This window comes from Toxotes jaculatrix, chromosome 3 (assembly GCF_017976425.1).
Source record: "Toxotes jaculatrix isolate fToxJac2 chromosome 3, fToxJac2.pri, whole genome shotgun sequence".
Lineage (NCBI taxonomy): Eukaryota > Metazoa > Chordata > Actinopteri > Toxotidae > Toxotes > Toxotes jaculatrix.
Genome location: NC_054396.1, coordinates 1,021,747 through 1,037,864, shown reverse-complemented (window position 1 = coordinate 1,037,864; position 16,118 = coordinate 1,021,747). Strand labels below are relative to the sequence as shown.

General features: G+C 42.4%; 2 protein-coding genes across 2 annotated transcripts; one reads left to right on the top strand and one right to left on the bottom strand.

The window, feature by feature from the left end:
* Positions 1-1,831: 1,831 nt before the first annotated feature.
* Positions 1,832-8,135, top strand: ldlrad2 (low density lipoprotein receptor class A domain containing 2). Its single transcript, XM_041034649.1, has 5 exons — positions 1,832-1,938; positions 5,629-6,131; positions 6,273-6,393; positions 6,648-6,788; positions 7,576-8,135. Exons 1-5 carry the CDS (start codon positions 1,833-1,835, stop codon positions 7,878-7,880), a joined length of 1,176 nt encoding a protein of 391 aa, XP_040890583.1. The 5' UTR covers position 1,832; the 3' UTR covers positions 7,881-8,135.
* A 4,442-nt stretch (positions 8,136-12,577) lies between these two features.
* On the bottom strand, positions 12,578-13,760 carry LOC121178681 (G0/G1 switch protein 2-like). The gene is made up of 2 exons (XM_041032962.1): positions 13,681-13,760; positions 12,578-13,457 (listed from the first exon to the last, which is right to left on the bottom strand). Exon 2 carries the CDS (start codon positions 13,404-13,406, stop codon positions 13,026-13,028), a length of 381 nt encoding a protein of 126 aa, XP_040888896.1. The 5' UTR covers positions 13,407-13,457; positions 13,681-13,760; the 3' UTR covers positions 12,578-13,025.
* Positions 13,761-16,118: the final 2,358 nt, after the last annotated feature.

Sequence of the window (16,118 nt, the reverse complement as noted above, 5' to 3'; positions counted from 1 at the left end):
GCCGTTTGCCCTGTTGTTGTTGAGTTTTGATCTTTACAGTAGAAAAGCCTACTTTTTCACATCCAGCCAACATATTGGTGTAGCAGGCTTTTTGTCCAGAGTTGACTTCATGTCCAGAAACCATGCAATTAGAACTTCTCTCATAGGTCCAGCAGACTACCCAGGGGAACAGGTATGCTCTGTGGAAACACACGATGCTGTTTAATATTTTTCTTTTTTGTGTAAATCTTTATTCATTCACCTCCTTCATGTTGTGCTGGAAGCAGAAATCTCTGAGTTAGATCTCACTGTCACCAAGTGAAGCCAAAGCTACATTAATGGCTAAATATCTCTAGAAACTTTGCAGCTGATTGTGGGTGAAATGACCCGCTGAAGCTATAGTGCAGCTGTATGCTGAGGTTTGAGTTCAGCTGCTTCAGGTAAGCGTCAGGCTGCAGGTGTGGTGAGCTTCACAAGAACAAAATCCAGTTTTAACTGCCTTTGACTGTCATTTTTCAAAGCTGCTTTACCAACCAAGAAAAGCACTCTATTGCTTCTGGGGCCCCCAGAACTACAGGGGCCTCGAAAGCCTTGAAGAGGGGGCCATGTGTCAAATGACCACACAGTAAATCTGGACCTGGACCCTAGTGCAGAACCTCCTGTTCACAGTGCACAGGTAGAGGGAGGAATGGGACTTGATAGACCTCCTGTTATTTCATGGACCTTTACACCAGGCTACTTTTCCTGAATCTGGATTTTGGAAATACGAAAAAAGTTTTTTTTTTTTTTACTTTGTGGTCAAAGTATTTTCATCATGTTTATTTTTTTTATTTTATTTTATTTGTTTTTGTGAAAATAGTGACCAGTGACAGGAGAGTCTCATGAGTGATCTTATCAAAAGCTCTTTGTTTTGTGGATTCAGCTTTTCAGGATTCAGGCAGAACATTCAGATGTTTTCAGCCTGACTGCACAATCTTTTCTTCTCCTTTCTCCACCTTTCAGGAGCAGACACAGAAATTGTGTGTGTGTGTGTGCGCGTGTGTGTGTGTTTGGGGGGGAGGCTGGCTTTATTAGACAGATGGTCAGATGTGATCCACTGCTCTGGTCCCAGCCTGAACACCTACTTATCATCAGTGTCCAAATTGACATAGACATAAAATAACATTTCAAAATAAAACTACATTTCATATCAATTTATTGCATTTATGGAAGATGGTAAAGTTCTTGGAAATGATTTGTTTTCATGACAGCACATCACTGCTCCTTTGAGCCAGAACATGATTGCACATGATTTTCCTAAAAAAAAATGCAACCAAAACAGCTGTGTACAATCTACAGCATCACAAAGCAACTGTAACTCTCTTTTTGTCTGCTGTGTATCTGCTGAGAGTCAACCACAGGGCCACGAGACTCATCCTCTGAAAAATGTCAGGGCCCTCTTTGGATTTCATGCCAAGATTGTTACTGTTTCTGTTCAGAGTGAAAAAAAAAATCAGAGTTACAAGCAACAACAATAACACAAATCAGGAAGAAGAGTTATTGTGTTGAACTCATGACTCAACTTTATTATAAATGGTGAAGTTGTGGATGTTTACAGGGCGTCACTTCTTTTCTTTTTCTTTTTTTATTTTAAACACGAGCTGATTGGATGCAGTGTTGTTATGGAGATGAGAGGACTCGTGAACGAGGGGGGCTAGGAGGAGGTTCAACTGGGAACAGTCTAAAAGCCTGAGAGTATTTGTGATGGAGAGCAGAGCGGGACAGAGCTGTTGTGAAGTTAGAATGATCGCGAGATCCTGCCTGTGAGACCGTCGGACTTTCTCCTCTTTGCGCGCGCGTCTCCAGCCTGGATGATGGAGGTGGAGATGGAGGTAGAGGTGGAGAGCTGCTGGCAGCGTCTGTTCAGACTGCTCCTCCTGCTCTGCTGCTTGACTCTGCACAGCTCGGCCATCGAGACCGGTAAGACCTGATCCAGTCCGGACTCTCACTGACCTGACAGCTGAAAGTGGCGCAGCTGGGTCGGGATGTTTTGCGACGAATGTGAGAGAACCCTGTTATAGTTTATAAAGTTTCTGTGGAAGCAGCAGAGAGTTGTTGTAGATGTGTTGCCTAATCTCACAGGGTGAGAGCTTCAGTCAGAGCACACACTGTTGCTACAACATTTTATTCTTGTAAAACAAAAGCAAAAAAATACATACATTTGATTCAGTGGGATGAGTATGACCTGACACTAAATGTTCTGATTAAGAACATTCTAGTTATTATTGTAACTAGCAACTGAAAATGTATATCATTCACAGCTGTGAAGTAGACAAAGTACAAGTAGGAAAGAAAATATAGATATTTTCTAAAATGCAAAATATACCTTAGAACTTGTGTTATTTTACATGATACACATTATTCTCTAACTGTGCGCAGCTCTCGGTTAGTTCTGTCTTCTTTTTTTTTAGATTAAAAGACCATATCTGTTAAATAGAAATCATGTATACTTTGCTTTATTTGTATTTTTGCCCACCACACTGACCGCAAGCTTTTGCTGTATAATTTTCTGCAGAGAAACCAGCTAACTCAAACCTTCTCAGCTGTGTAAAGTAATATAAAATAGTTATATAAAATAATGAATGCAACTTAAATTAAGAAGATTAAATAATAATAAGTCTGCATTAAGTCTTACAGTTGCATTATTGTTAGTGCAGTTTGAATGCGTATTTAGTTGGAAAGTCAGCACTGCGTTACAGTTTAAAGAAAAAAATAAAAGCCGGCTTGATGTTCACTGTGATGGATCATAGAACTGTCAAGCTTTACATATTTTAATATTTCATCCAGGAACAACTCTCTCTCTCTCTCTCTCTCTCTCTATGTGTATATATATATATATATATATATATATATATATATATATATATATATATATATATATATATATATGAATTTGTCAGACAGCAAAAATGTGCTTGTTAAGTCAAACCTGAATTTGTGTGGTTGCTGCATCAACATGATGAAGCTCCTCAGTTCTTTAAGTATTTCATTTCTTTGATGAGCCAATGAGACAGTTATTCCCATCTTTTTGTGAATATACAATATCAAAATTTTTCAGAAAATACAAATATCAATATTGTGATATAACATTTTATATGATTTGATAGAAGATAGTTAGTAACCGACTCAGCCTTGCTGTGGCCCTGTTAGGCGAGTTCAGTGGTATCCCTTCACTGTCCTGGTCATGTCCTGTTCGGTGTAAAGAAGGACTGGATCAGTTTAAGTGGAAAGTGATAGGTGAATCACCAGTGTTGGAATAAGACATGGACAGAGAGTGAGGCTGCTGCCCTTTTCCACACAATACTGTCTCAGAGACATTTCTCACTACAGTGTGTCACTCAGGACATTGACCCTCACTCGCCCTCTGGGTTTGCTCTCTGAAATGACTCCATTTACAATGATGGTGTTTAAAAAGAGTCGAATTTTTCGGCCTGTAAAAACGTTTACTGGGGACTCGGCGTCCTCTGGTTGTCCATGTTTTGAACTTGTCCACTGAGGTTTTGGATTTACTTGGGCAGTGACGAGGGGATGGGTTTCTTCCCACCAACAGGGGCTCCCAGGCTTTGGGACATTCCTGGAGGTCAGTGCAAGAGGATCTAGTTGTCTCCCAGGGAAACGGAGCTAATAAACTCTGAGGGGTGGTCGTAAATTTTCTCATTATTTGGCCTGCAGCCCAGAGGCAGGGGGCAGTGGGCGGCTGGGTGTGGGCTGCTGGAACCAGATCTGCCCACCCATCTGTCCTGGTCCTGCCTGTGGATGAGCAGTGAGCTGCTTCTCAAACAATCACCGCACTGATGACATGGCTGATTTAGGTTTACACAAACGTGTTTGCGTTTTTACATTTACCCGTGTGTTAAACATAAAATCTTTGGCAAATTCACTCTAAATGTTTTTGATTGAGCTGTATTCTTCAACCACACACAGGGATCGAATCTCAGTCAGCAGGTCACGGTATACCTGGACGTGCTAGGTCAAATACAGCTAGCAATCTACGTGGAAACATTCTGAGACCGTGATAAAAGTGGAAAAGGTGCAAAACCTCATCAGATTTTATGGTTTAAACTTATTTATGCTTAATGATGTTACGTACTCTTTGATAAGTTTAAGCAATAATAACAGCTAATTATTAAATAGTCATTTGAGGACATTGGGACTTTATAATCGTTTATGCAAAGGGAAGGTGTAAAAGTAATGAAATATATACAGTATATTGCCAAAAGTATTCACTCGTCTGCCTTCACACGTAAATGAACTTGCGTGACATCCCATTCTTAATCCATAGGGTTTAATATGATGTCGGCCCACCTTTTGCAGCTATAACAGCTTCAACTCTTCTGGGAAGGCTTTTCACAAGGTTTAGTGTGTGAATGTGTTTATGGGAATTTTTGACCAGAGGCTTGGCTCACAGTCTCTGCTCTAATTTATCCCAAAGATGTTCTATCGGGTCAGGACAATCAAGTTCTTCCACACCAAACACGCTCATCCATGTCTTTATGGACCTTGCTTTGTGCACAGGTGCGCAGTCATGTTGGAACAGGAAGGGGTCATCCCCAAACTGTTCCCACAAAGTTGGGAGTATGAAATTGTCCAACATCTCTTGGTATGCTGAAGCATTAATAAGTTCCTTTCACTGGAACTAAGGGACCAAGCCCAACTCCTGAAAAACAACCCCACACCATAATACCCCCTCCACCAAACTTTACACTTGGCACAATGCAATCAGACAAGTACCACTCTCCTGGCAACCGCCAAACCCAGACTCGTCCATCAGATTGCCAGACAGAGAAGCATGATTCGTCACTCCAGAGAACACATCTCGACTGCTGTAGAGTCCCGTGGCGGTGTGCTTTACACCGCTGCATCCGACGCTTTGCATTGCACTTGGTGATGTATGGCTTGGGTGCAGCTGCTTGGCCATGGAAACCCATTCCACGAGGCTCTCTACACACTGTTCTTGAGCTAATCTGAAGGCCACATGAAGTTTGGAGGTCTGTAGCGATTGATTCTTTCACAAATGTTTGTAGAAGCAGTCTGCATGCCTAGGTGCTTGATTTTATGCACCTGTGGCCATGGAGGTCATTGGAACACCTGAATTGATTGAAATGAATGGAGCAAGTAAAATGTATAAAGTTATGAAACACTGAACACATCCCATGACAAGAATGTGTTGCATTGTTTGCAATTTTCTTTTTGCACAGCCATGTTATGGCTTTGAAATTTTAGACTTTGTGCACTACTTATCAGCTCCTACCAATCCCAGATAGCTATCACACATGATACTAACAAACAAGAGACCTCAAGGAAGACTGCAGTCAGACAGAATTAATGCAGATTAGTGTTTCCATAGCCATAATAAAACCAAAAAACAACACTCTGGGAACTACACAGGATTAGTGAGGTACTTGAGAAACAGATTTCTGTGGAAAGAATGAGCCTCCAAAAGAGACAACTCAGTGTCTTTGCCTCTGTGATCTGTGTAATACTGTGTTTTAAAAAAGTCTGTCATAACTGTTTTCTATCCTTTTGGAGTTCGACTCATTTCATTATAGAAATGCTCCATGTATCAGTTTGTCTCTGAGGATTCCGTCTCTGGTGTCTTCTCCCTGTCAGTGAACGTGGTGGACTTCTGTGGCCAGATGATCCGGGGGGACGGCATGATCGTCAACTCGCACCAGGAATCCAAGAAGTACTACTTTGTGACCATGGGGACAGACTGCCACCTCACCATGCAGGCCAGCTCTCCTAAAGACAAAGTCCAGTTCCATTTCCGTTTCTTCCTGGTCTACAGTTTGCTGCGAGTGGCCCCTCTGAGCCCAGCCCCTCTCTTCCCAGAGTCCCCACGTGACCCCGCCCCCCTCAACCCGAGGCTGGAGCCCACCTCTGGTGAAAGCCCGGGGGATCCGTGTCATGCCGGCTCATATGTTCAGTTCTATGACGGACGGGACAGGAGCTCGCCTCCCCTCGGGCCCCCTCTTTGTGGGAAGAGCCCGCCCCGGCCAGTGCTGTCCACAGGAAACTACCTGACCCTGAGGCTGGTGACCCGGGGGACTCAGCCCAGAGTCGACTTTGTGGGGGACTTCACCTCCTTCAGACTGGGTAAGAAAAACACAGACGTGGTTAAAGTTGGGAAAGGATTTTGATCATTGCCCCACCTCCACCCCGGGTGAACTCTGATCCTTCTGAATCTTTTCCATCACTTGATTGATTGTCATCTTTCCTCTGCAGGTTTTAACCAATCAGAGTGCAGCAGTGAGCCCTACTTCACCTGCAGGAATGGGAAGTGTATCCCACTTAGTCTGGTATGTGATGATAAAGGAATTGACAACTGTGGGGATGGAAGTGACCTGGAAGAAAACCTCACCACCGGCTGCAAAGGTCAGTTAGGTGATGAGGTGGCACTTGTGATGCAGATTCAGATATACTCCCTGACTTTATTAGTCCCTGATCTTAGAGCACTCTCAAAATCTCATAGAAGCCCTTTTAAACACGCAACTCTCTATACTGCTGTAGAGAGTAGTAGACCTGTCTAAGATTTTGGGGAGCTATAAAAAATGAAATGGGCTGTCTTTAAAGGTCAAAATGATATTTCCTACCATTTAATGTGGTGACCCAAATCTGTCCTTCATCAGCAGGTCAGCTTTTACCTCCCGAACCTCCACCGCCAATAGCAACCCCACCCCCACCTTTGGTGAATCCACCCACAGTGCCACTTCCTGTACATATGAACTGTGGTATGCCAGACAGCAGCCCCAGCCATGAATCAGTAACAGGTGAGTGACCACTGTAATATAATAAAACTCAACCAGCAGGAAAATGTCCCACTCGGGACAAGAATAACTCACTGGGTAATTCACTACAGTTACATCCTGCAGTCCGGTGAATTAACAAAGTGTCCATTTGGATGCAAAGTGACCTGATGAGCGGGCGTAAAGCTGATGGAGGTGGCCATTGACTTGTTAATTTCAGCTAAAGACTCGTACGCCAATAGATGGTGATGGATTCTCACAACAAAGCAGCCTTTTCCATTCCATTCTCCATTCCAACGTCAGAGGTGCAAACAGAAAGTGTCTGGGCAAGCCCGTCAGCTACGCGTTGGCTGTGGGTGAATTCATTTTATCTTCCAAGAGAGTAAATGCTGGGAACAATTAGCATATTAATTAGCATATCAATATGTAAGATTGATCTCTTCCACAGTCAGTAGCTTAGATGACTGTCAAAGAAACATTTACCTACAGAAGAGCTGCATCACCTGTGTGGAGAAGGTTAAATAGCTTCAGGTGTGCTAGTAGGAACAGTTTGACTTGAACTCTGGATTCATGAACAGATTCATTTGATAATGAGTTGTATTTGGAGACCTTTGGGATTGTTGCTCTCTGTCCTGATGTTCATTATCTAAACATCTCCTTTTGACCTGCAAGTACTCACTGCATCTCATCAGGCTGTCTTTATTATTATTATTTTTTTTATGAACAAATCCCATTAATAGACTGAAACCAACTGAATCCTGCTTTCACCACCATGATTTGAGAACTGGACTTTTGCCTCTCTCATCTCCAGACTCCCCGGCCTCCCTGTCTCTGTTGGTTCTCTACATTGTCCTGGCCGTGGTGGCGGGCGGTGCAGCGCTATGCTGGTGCTGCTGGTCTCCCGGCTGGTTCCTGTGGCGCGTCAGCATCTGTCGCTTCTTACCCTGCTGCAACTTGCCCTGTGCCTCCTGCCAGCTCTGCACCCGCAGCTGCATCCACAGCAAAGAGCACCGACTGGCAAAGGTCACGCCGCACACGCCTGTCAACGGGACGCCGACGGGCACGGCAGCCGCCGCCAACAGTGCTGATGAAAATGTTTCCGCGGCGGCTCTTTAGAGCAGAAGGACATGGACGCAACAAGGCTGAACTGTGATCAGTGGTGGACCGTGAGCAGTCACTGCATTAGGCAGTGTAACATGACCAAGAATCTTTTTAGTGCAGCTTGGACTGATGTGGTCCAGTACGCCATGCTGGTTAAACTGTGGTTCATGTGCTTTAAATGTGATGATGCAGGTGATGAGACTGCTGTGTTGTTATAAGAAGGTGGAGCAGGGTACCGTGTGACTATGGATTGTATGAACATATGAATGTATCTGAAGGGATAGGATTAAGGCTTCTTGGAATTACTTAAGAAACATTTTTGGTTCACATCATGCTTTGTTTACCTGTTTTGAAGTTTTCTTCTCATGTTTAAGAGACTGCTTATGAAGTGCAGCCTTTAAATCTCGTCAACAGTAAAGAGTTTAAGTTGTTAGTGTGAACAGTTTTGTAGTCTTTTTTTGTCTGTTTGTTTGTTTCTTGCTTTATCTTACAAGTAACACTTCAGTCACACAGTGAAACTACACTTCCAGTCCACGGCTTTGACCAAAAACCGGGCCACGGACGACACGTCGAGGAAACAGCCTCCAGGAACTACAAAGTCAGCCACCTGGTGACAACAGCTGTTCCCCCCCTGGAGAAATTCCTTCAAAGCTCTCAGCCCCCCTCCCAGCAGTCACTGTTGTTCCACATCCTGCATCAGCCAATGTGAAGTTTGGACGTTTGGACAACGGAGCACAAAGTAATCCAGTCATCCAGCGGTCAACATCCTGTGGGGATAAACTTGCCATTGTGTGCACAAGATAAACATACAACAGATTATTAACAGAAATTCATGCAAACCAACCAAGTTAAATCAATAAATTATGTAAAGTCAAAATTCAATAAATGAAAAACCAAAAGTAAATTTAAAGACAAGGTGCATTAGGATTTAACTTTAGATGATGAACAGTCAATTGACAAATATGATTATAGTGTTTTCATGTGCACTGGTCAACATGTCATCAGAAACTCACAGTTGGCAGATCAGTTCATCTCAGAGATGTTTGATGGGGTTGAGGTCAGGGCTCTGTCCAGGCCAGACAAACACAAACTGCTGTCTAAAATACTATTGTGTGATGTAGTGTTGAGATTTATTTAACTTCAGTGGAACCAGGGGGCCTGACCAAAACCAGGAAAAGCAGCCCCCAGACCAAAAGTACTTTACAGTGGATTAACTTGTAAACTGTAAACAGGAAGAAATGGAAATAAGGTTAAAAATATATGTGATCAAGAGATGATTAATCTTTTGACATGAAGCCAATCCATATACGTGGTTAGTGTCTTTCCAGCAGAGTCCTCTGTCCTCTCCGAGGCCTCATGTACAGTAACGAGTAAAGTAGACTCAGTCCCTGTCTCTGCTTCCTCCTTCAGCCCAGATTGATGCTCCATGTGAGGGGTTCATGTGTCCACCAGGCAAACGTTCATTGTGTCATCCTCTAGATGGAGTAGCTCCATAACCTTTCCTCACTCTGCTGCACTGTATTGTGTAACCACATTTCAAAGAGCCCCCTGCACTGTCTTTTTAGGTTTTTTTTTGGACTTGTGTCCTCGGGAAGGAGACAGGAGGCCATATGTTTAAACAAACGCTGTGTTTCTGACCTCCAGGTTACCAGGCTGCAGCATGCTGAAGCATCCAGACCCCTTTATGCTTCTTCATCTGTCTCACATTCTACTGCTGAGGCTATACAGGAACGCACGTGCATCCTATACACTCATCAGGCAACACACACCCATACACACACATACACGACCACATATGCACACATAAGTACAGCAGATGTTCAATCAGCTCACACACACGTCCGTGTGCGTCACTGTGGAGAAGGTCAGCTCTCCATCTGGAGGTTTTCTCCTGTTTGACTTGAAGCTGATGAACATCTAACTATTTCCTCAGATCATTTTTTATTAACTGTAAATATCAGCCTGTAATAATGAATAATTATTACAGGCATGTCTGCTGGATGTCTTGTCCCGAAATGACCCCCCCCCCCCCCCCCCCCCCCAAAAAAAATGGAGCTTTAAAGCAGGTTCATTTTATTTTATTATTATTATTATTTTAAATAAATGTAAATTAAAGATTTGGAATAATTTGATATGTTTGAAAGGGAAAAAACATCAAATTACAAACTCATAAAACTTTCTGTACAGGAAAAACAGACGTGTGCTTTCAGCTCATGGCAGCATCATGTAAATAATGAAGAACTGCTTTTAATTATTATTTCCTTTTTTTTTATGGACATTTCAGTTCTTACAGATCAATTAACAGCTTGTGTCAGTGTTAAGTCTTTGGTATATATAAACTGTAAAGTCTTAACAAATGTTAGAAAATAAAAATGCTGTAAATAAATACAATGCAGTTTGTGAATTCCTGGATTTTCCAATATATTTCCTGTAACTTGTGGAGATTTAGGAAATAAAGTAAACTCTATGTAGTGTATCCTGGATTAACTTGGTCCATCTTCACTGACACTACACAAAGCTTACATTGTATAGTGGGAGGGGGAGGCGGGTGTCACAATTCAAACCAGGATGTAATCACGTCCTGGTCTGTGCAGCACTGTGCAGCCCCCTGTGCTCTTTATCTGAGGCTGCTCGGGTTGACACTGTGAAGGGTTTGGCAAAGAGTCAGCAACTTCACACTGAGTGTGTTGCCTCTGGTATCCACTGGCAACCTTTCAAGTCAAATCCCTGTTTCTGTGAAAGACAGAGGAAAAAAAACCCTTCTGTCACTTTGATTTGACTGTCTGTAGCCGACCTACTGACCTCTAGTTAAATTAGTATGTTGTGTGCTGCTGTGTGTCAACACGTTTGTCAAACATGTGCAGTCTTTCTTTCTGCATGGACGTTAATGTAAGAAAATTATTATCATTTATTTATTTGTTTGTTTGTTTGTTTGTTTGTATGTTTGTTTATTTTTAAGCACTTCAATTCAGCTTTTTATTTGCTCCATAGATTTAAACAGTGTTTATCCACCTGCACAGTCACATCAGTCTGTGAGACCCACTTATCACTGTTATAGAGCAGTAAAGAGAAAATTTAAACCCTTAAATTGTATTAAATCCTCCTTCAACTCTGTAAAAATGAGGTATAGAATACGAAACCTAATGAGCACAACAGCTGAATTTGTTCTTTCATTCATTTCATTTGAATTCCTGATCCCTGAAGCTTCCAGAGAAAGAGATATAAGATATAAATAAATGATTAAAGGAACTTTGTGTTTATTTTGATGGAGGAACACAAGTCTGGAAACCTTATTATTGTTCCTGGGTTTAAGCTGATGAGCTGGAGATCATAGTTTAATGTTATTTCCATTCAAAGTACACATTACGTGACATCGCTGCTTTGAAGGAAGCACTGATTCACATGTAAGGTCATCCATCCCGGCCTTCACACTGGCTATTCTTAGACCACAGAATACCGTGTTGACTCAGGGTTTTATTGGCCTCCCACTCATGTGTGTTCACGTGTCAGGTGGCATTGACCCCCATTGTGGCGTCGTGCTATCTGAGTGAGCCATGCTGCTGGATCTGTTAGTGACTCGGCTGAACCCTCCTGTGATCCTCTAAATCCTGCGGTCAGCCATCAAATCACAGGATGAGAGCAGGATGCATCTGATGCTTGTTTCGTACAAATTCAGTCTGAGTTTTTGAAGTAGGCGAGTTTCTGAGGGCAGCTTCCCTGAATTAACATTCACAGTCATTCACTTTCCTGTCTAATGACTGATTTAACTGGAAGTGTTTCCCCCGACTTTTACTTTATCCTCATGATGTAGGTTTTGCCACAACACTGATTCACTTTTCAGAAACAAGCGTTTCTCTTCTGCGATCACCTGAAATTCCTTGAAGTATGTGACATGTAAAACCATTTGGCTGCTGAGTGATGATTTATCAAAGTGGCCTTGTGCTCATGCAGCTATTTTTTGACCTGACATTTGTAATTTATTCAATCAATTTACAGGGATCTGTTTTCAATGTGACCTTAAGGAGCCTTCTCCTGATGCTGCATTAAATGTTCTTTAAATCGAAACAATAAATAAAAGGAGGGTGTGTGGTCCAGAACAAGCTGTTCCTACAATATGTCTGATGAATGTAAGTGTATGAGTTGCTACTGAAGTTACAGTTAGAGAAAGATCTATGGAGTCATATAAATAATTATTTTATAATGAGAGAACAACATCTCCTGATGGGCTCCTCCACTGTCAAGAAAAAAAGAACAGATTAAACTAGATCTCAAACCCAGTGGATGATATTTTGGATTTTATTAAATTTATTTTAAGGAAAAAAAAAAGCTTTTCCACACTCAGTAAAGTACAAAATGACATAAGACTGATATTTATTGAACAGCTAACATTTAAAGGAATCAAACCAGAGGGAACCAGGCTAAATAAATAAGATGAACTTCATCAGTATGAAAAAAGGTTGTATATTTACAGTGTTTGTACGTTGTGTAATATTGACAACAAGCGTTCCCCTCTTTGAACAGAGTGTGTGGGTGGAGTGGCAGGTCAGACACGTCCACCAGACGACAGGCGGTGCTACACAGCAGCTAATGCAGCCAGGCAGACCCAGCTCCATGCTGCCTTCAGGTACCTTTCTGTCGTAGTGTAGTTTTGTGTGTCTGCTGTCAGAAACCAAACTTTGTGTTGCAGCAGCAGACTATGACTATGCATTTACCTGTTTTCTATAAGGACTATTTTTCAAGTAAACATAACAACAATTCCTGCTTTAACTGTGGAACCCAGGAGAACCAAGGGGAGGATCCCCGTGGAACCACAAAATCATCGCCCCGGCCGAGTTAATGTACACTTCACTTACACCGCATACTGTATCACTGACATGATTTCTCTGCTCTCTGATAGTAATGTTCCTGTTAAAAAGTCTCAACTCTTCCAGGTTGGCACTGAGGGGGGGCTTCAGGGGTCTTTCATGTGTGCCCAATGCTCAAAGGAACATTTCCAACAGCACTTGAAGGCATCATTAACAAGCAGCACAGAATGGCAGGAAGCTCAGGCACTTCTCAAATAAAGCTTCAGACTGTGTGTGTATTGCACAGCTCAGTGGTGTGGCAGGAGCAGTTCCCTAATAAATATCTTTAAGTCACTCAAGGATGACCCCTGTGGCTTTAGGAGGCGTGCAGCCGGTTGGCCAAGCTTCGCTGGCTGAGTCCATGAGTCTTGGAGATGGTCACGGTCTGGGTCGCGGCTCCCTTTTCATGAGCCAGCTCCTTCTCCCCCTCCTCCTCCTCCTCCTCCTCCTCCTGCCCCCCCACACTGTGCTGCATCTCAGCCTCAACAGTTCTCTGCTCCCGGGCCAACATGAGGAGCATCTCTGCGTCCATTGGCTCACCAGAGGAGAAGGGGTGGCACACGGTTTCAACCAGCCCGATGACCGTCCCCAGCACTGCAAACACCGAGCCCACCAGGTAGACCTTCAGCAGACCCCTCCTGGGTTTTTGACTCAACATCTCTCTGGCGAAGGGGATCAACTCCTGCAGGTTCTCCATTTCTGCTGCTTCAGCTGAGACACGAGGATGGGTCGGTCGTTAGAAGTAGACCTATTAAAAATGAACACAACAAATTATCAGTTAAAAAATTATTTGATGCATTTATCAAAACCTTTGTCAATTTAAAAAACAATATAAGTCTTTATCAGAAGTTTTTCTTTGGAGTAGTTGCCAGTCGTTAGACCAGATTTGTTAAGACTTCACTGTGCTAAACACAATGTTCACTTTTTACAACTAATATTTCAAAAGAAAAGAAAAGAAAAAATGAACTTACTGCGACGCAGCTTGTTGTTTGTTCTAGTCACGCATGTACCATACACCAGTTCCAGGTTGGTAGCACTAACGCACCTTTCCTGGATCGTCTGGTCCTTTATAGCCCTGCTCTCTAACTCTCCACCCTCACTGAGACAGCTGCTGAATATTCATGAAGCACGGAGCTCAGTCTCTGGAAAAAAAAAAAAAGAAGGCAGAAACTTTGACCCAGTTGTGTGTACACTTATTACACAATTAACACTGTCACTAAGGTTATTATTAACATTCTATCAGGATGTGTGTAGGATATAAAGGTGAGTTTATAGAGACAACTGTTCTAGTTTAAATTGAGATAATGCTATATATAAGGTGTGAGATCAGTCTCCAGTAATATCAGAATCATGCAATAATCAGGTTATTGGAACCAAAATAAACAATTAGCTCAAGTGATAGTTGATATTGTTTATACTGGTCAATACTCCATTGTGTAGTATATAGAGTTTCTTGCCCAAATAGGAACATTATTTCTGCCTTGACAAAGTTTGTCAGCGAACTAAAACTATGAAATTCATTTTCATAGTTTTATTTACTGAACATGCTTCGAGGACCACTGCAATGATAGTATGGGACAAAAAAAAAAAAAGATTAGAACAATTCCCACTCTATTCAGTCAAAGTTCAAGATTATGTTTGTTGTCATTTTGATGCAGTCGGCGAGTCGGTTGGCTAAAAACCACACAGGTGACCAGGAGGGTGGGGGGTTTCCCGTCAGCTAATGGAGTCCATGTGAATCCTCCACATCAACAGTCCCCAAATCAGGGGAAAGGTTGTGCAAACCCTGTTACCCTGCAGCCTTTGTGCTGCCGCGACACCGACAATGCTGCCGTGAACTATGATCAGAGTGTACAATACAGCGCGACCACACATGCTGCACGCACTCCTCGCTGACAGTGGCTGAGCAGCACAGGAAGTGAAGGGATATTTGTTCTGAATCACAGCAGCTGCTGTCATCAGAGAAACACTATCCCCTAATTCTCTCTGTGTGCCAGCGCCGGCACGTACAGGAACAGACATTAGCCTGTGTGATTACGTCAAACTAACAAGAAGATGCTAGATTCCTGTTCAGATCAGACAAACCTGCCTGTTCTTCAAAGCTGTAACTGAAAAGAGTCTTTTCTTCCTTGATATAGGAATATTTAAGGTTTGACCTAAACCTTTTAATCTTGTACCTTAGCCTTCTGGTCTACTGGTTTGAATCCATGAGAGGCAGTTTTCATTCACACATTAATATCATCAGCAAATGGCTGCTGGATGTTTCAGATCTCTGGTTGTGTGCATGCTGGCTCACGGAGATGACTTGTTGGCACATCTGCTGTGAATGAAGGGGAACAATCATCATGAGCATCATTATGAGTCGCACCTTTGTGTTTCTTGCTATAACAAGTCAAAGTGCCCGCCTCGATCTAAAGTCTCTGGAGCTCATAAAACTTTGATTTTGATTTGATTTGTTTCTAAAAAGTCCAGATAATCAAAATAATCTGTCAGATTTTTTTTTTGTACCAAATCAAAAGCTGAAGGTAGTTCTCAGAAGAGAAAGCTGTGGAAAGTTTTTATCCATTGTGCCCATTAGACACATTCCTGCATTAGTCACCTCAACTATTTTGACCTAAATGTTTCAAAGGAATGTCTGTTTTTCCTGCGTAAAGAGGTAAGGAGTCGTGCAGAGTTTGTAAGTCTTCTAGTATTAATCTTATTGTTTGAAAGGAGCTTTAAAGGGATGCCCTGAGAGCAGAGAAAATCCAACCCTAAGTCTCTGGCTGACATTTAGCACGTGAGTCTATAAAGTGGTTTTCACCCGGTTGTTAGTTCTTTTTTACACAATGAGAGTCTTTGTCAGGAATTTCGGAAAGTTTTAGTTCACGCTGGTGGAAATGTCACATACTGCTAATTTCTAAGTTCTTTAACTTTAGGTTGTTACCTGAAACGCAAATTCAATCACTGTACAGACAGAGCAAAGATGTAAGGTAAGTCACAGAGTGGTCCCACACTCACCTTCAGGTCATGGTAAAAAGCATAAAGATAAGAGCAACACTTTACAACCTGCAATGCACACACACACACACACACACACACAAACACACAGTTCACGCTGGGTGAGGCTGATCAGCTCGACCCCCACGGACTGGACTGACTTTGTCCCGTGGAGCCATTTAATGGGAAAAAGTATAAACTCTTAGAGTTTCAGTGTTTTTTAAACTCACCATTAACACAAAGGTCATCAGATGATCCACTTAGTTTAGGCTGTGTGAATCAGCTGATGGGTTCTCATGAGGCTGACATGTGGGACCCTGCGGGTCTGGATTCCACATGCAGCCACATGTGGCAATTTAACCATACATGCAAATAAAGTGTGATGGAGTTAAGGTTGTCAGTTTTATTTCCTGTTAATATACATCAAATA

Excerpts from the sequence above, each read along its gene's own strand:
- ldlrad2 (XM_041034649.1), top strand. The coding sequence starts at position 1,833 with ATGGAGGTGGAGATGGAGGTAGAGGTGGAGAGCTGCTGGCAGCGTCTG. Across the intron at positions 6,394-6,647 it reads CCTCACCACCGGCTGCAAAG|CAGGTCAGCTTTTACCTCCC; the intron begins GTCAGTTAGGTG and ends GTCCTTCATCAG. Across the intron at positions 6,789-7,575 it reads CAGCCATGAATCAGTAACAG|ACTCCCCGGCCTCCCTGTCT; the intron begins GTGAGTGACCAC and ends TCTCATCTCCAG.
- LOC121178681 (XM_041032962.1), bottom strand. The coding sequence starts at position 13,406 with ATGGAGAACCTGCAGGAGTTGATCCCCTTCGCCAGAGAGATGTTGAGT.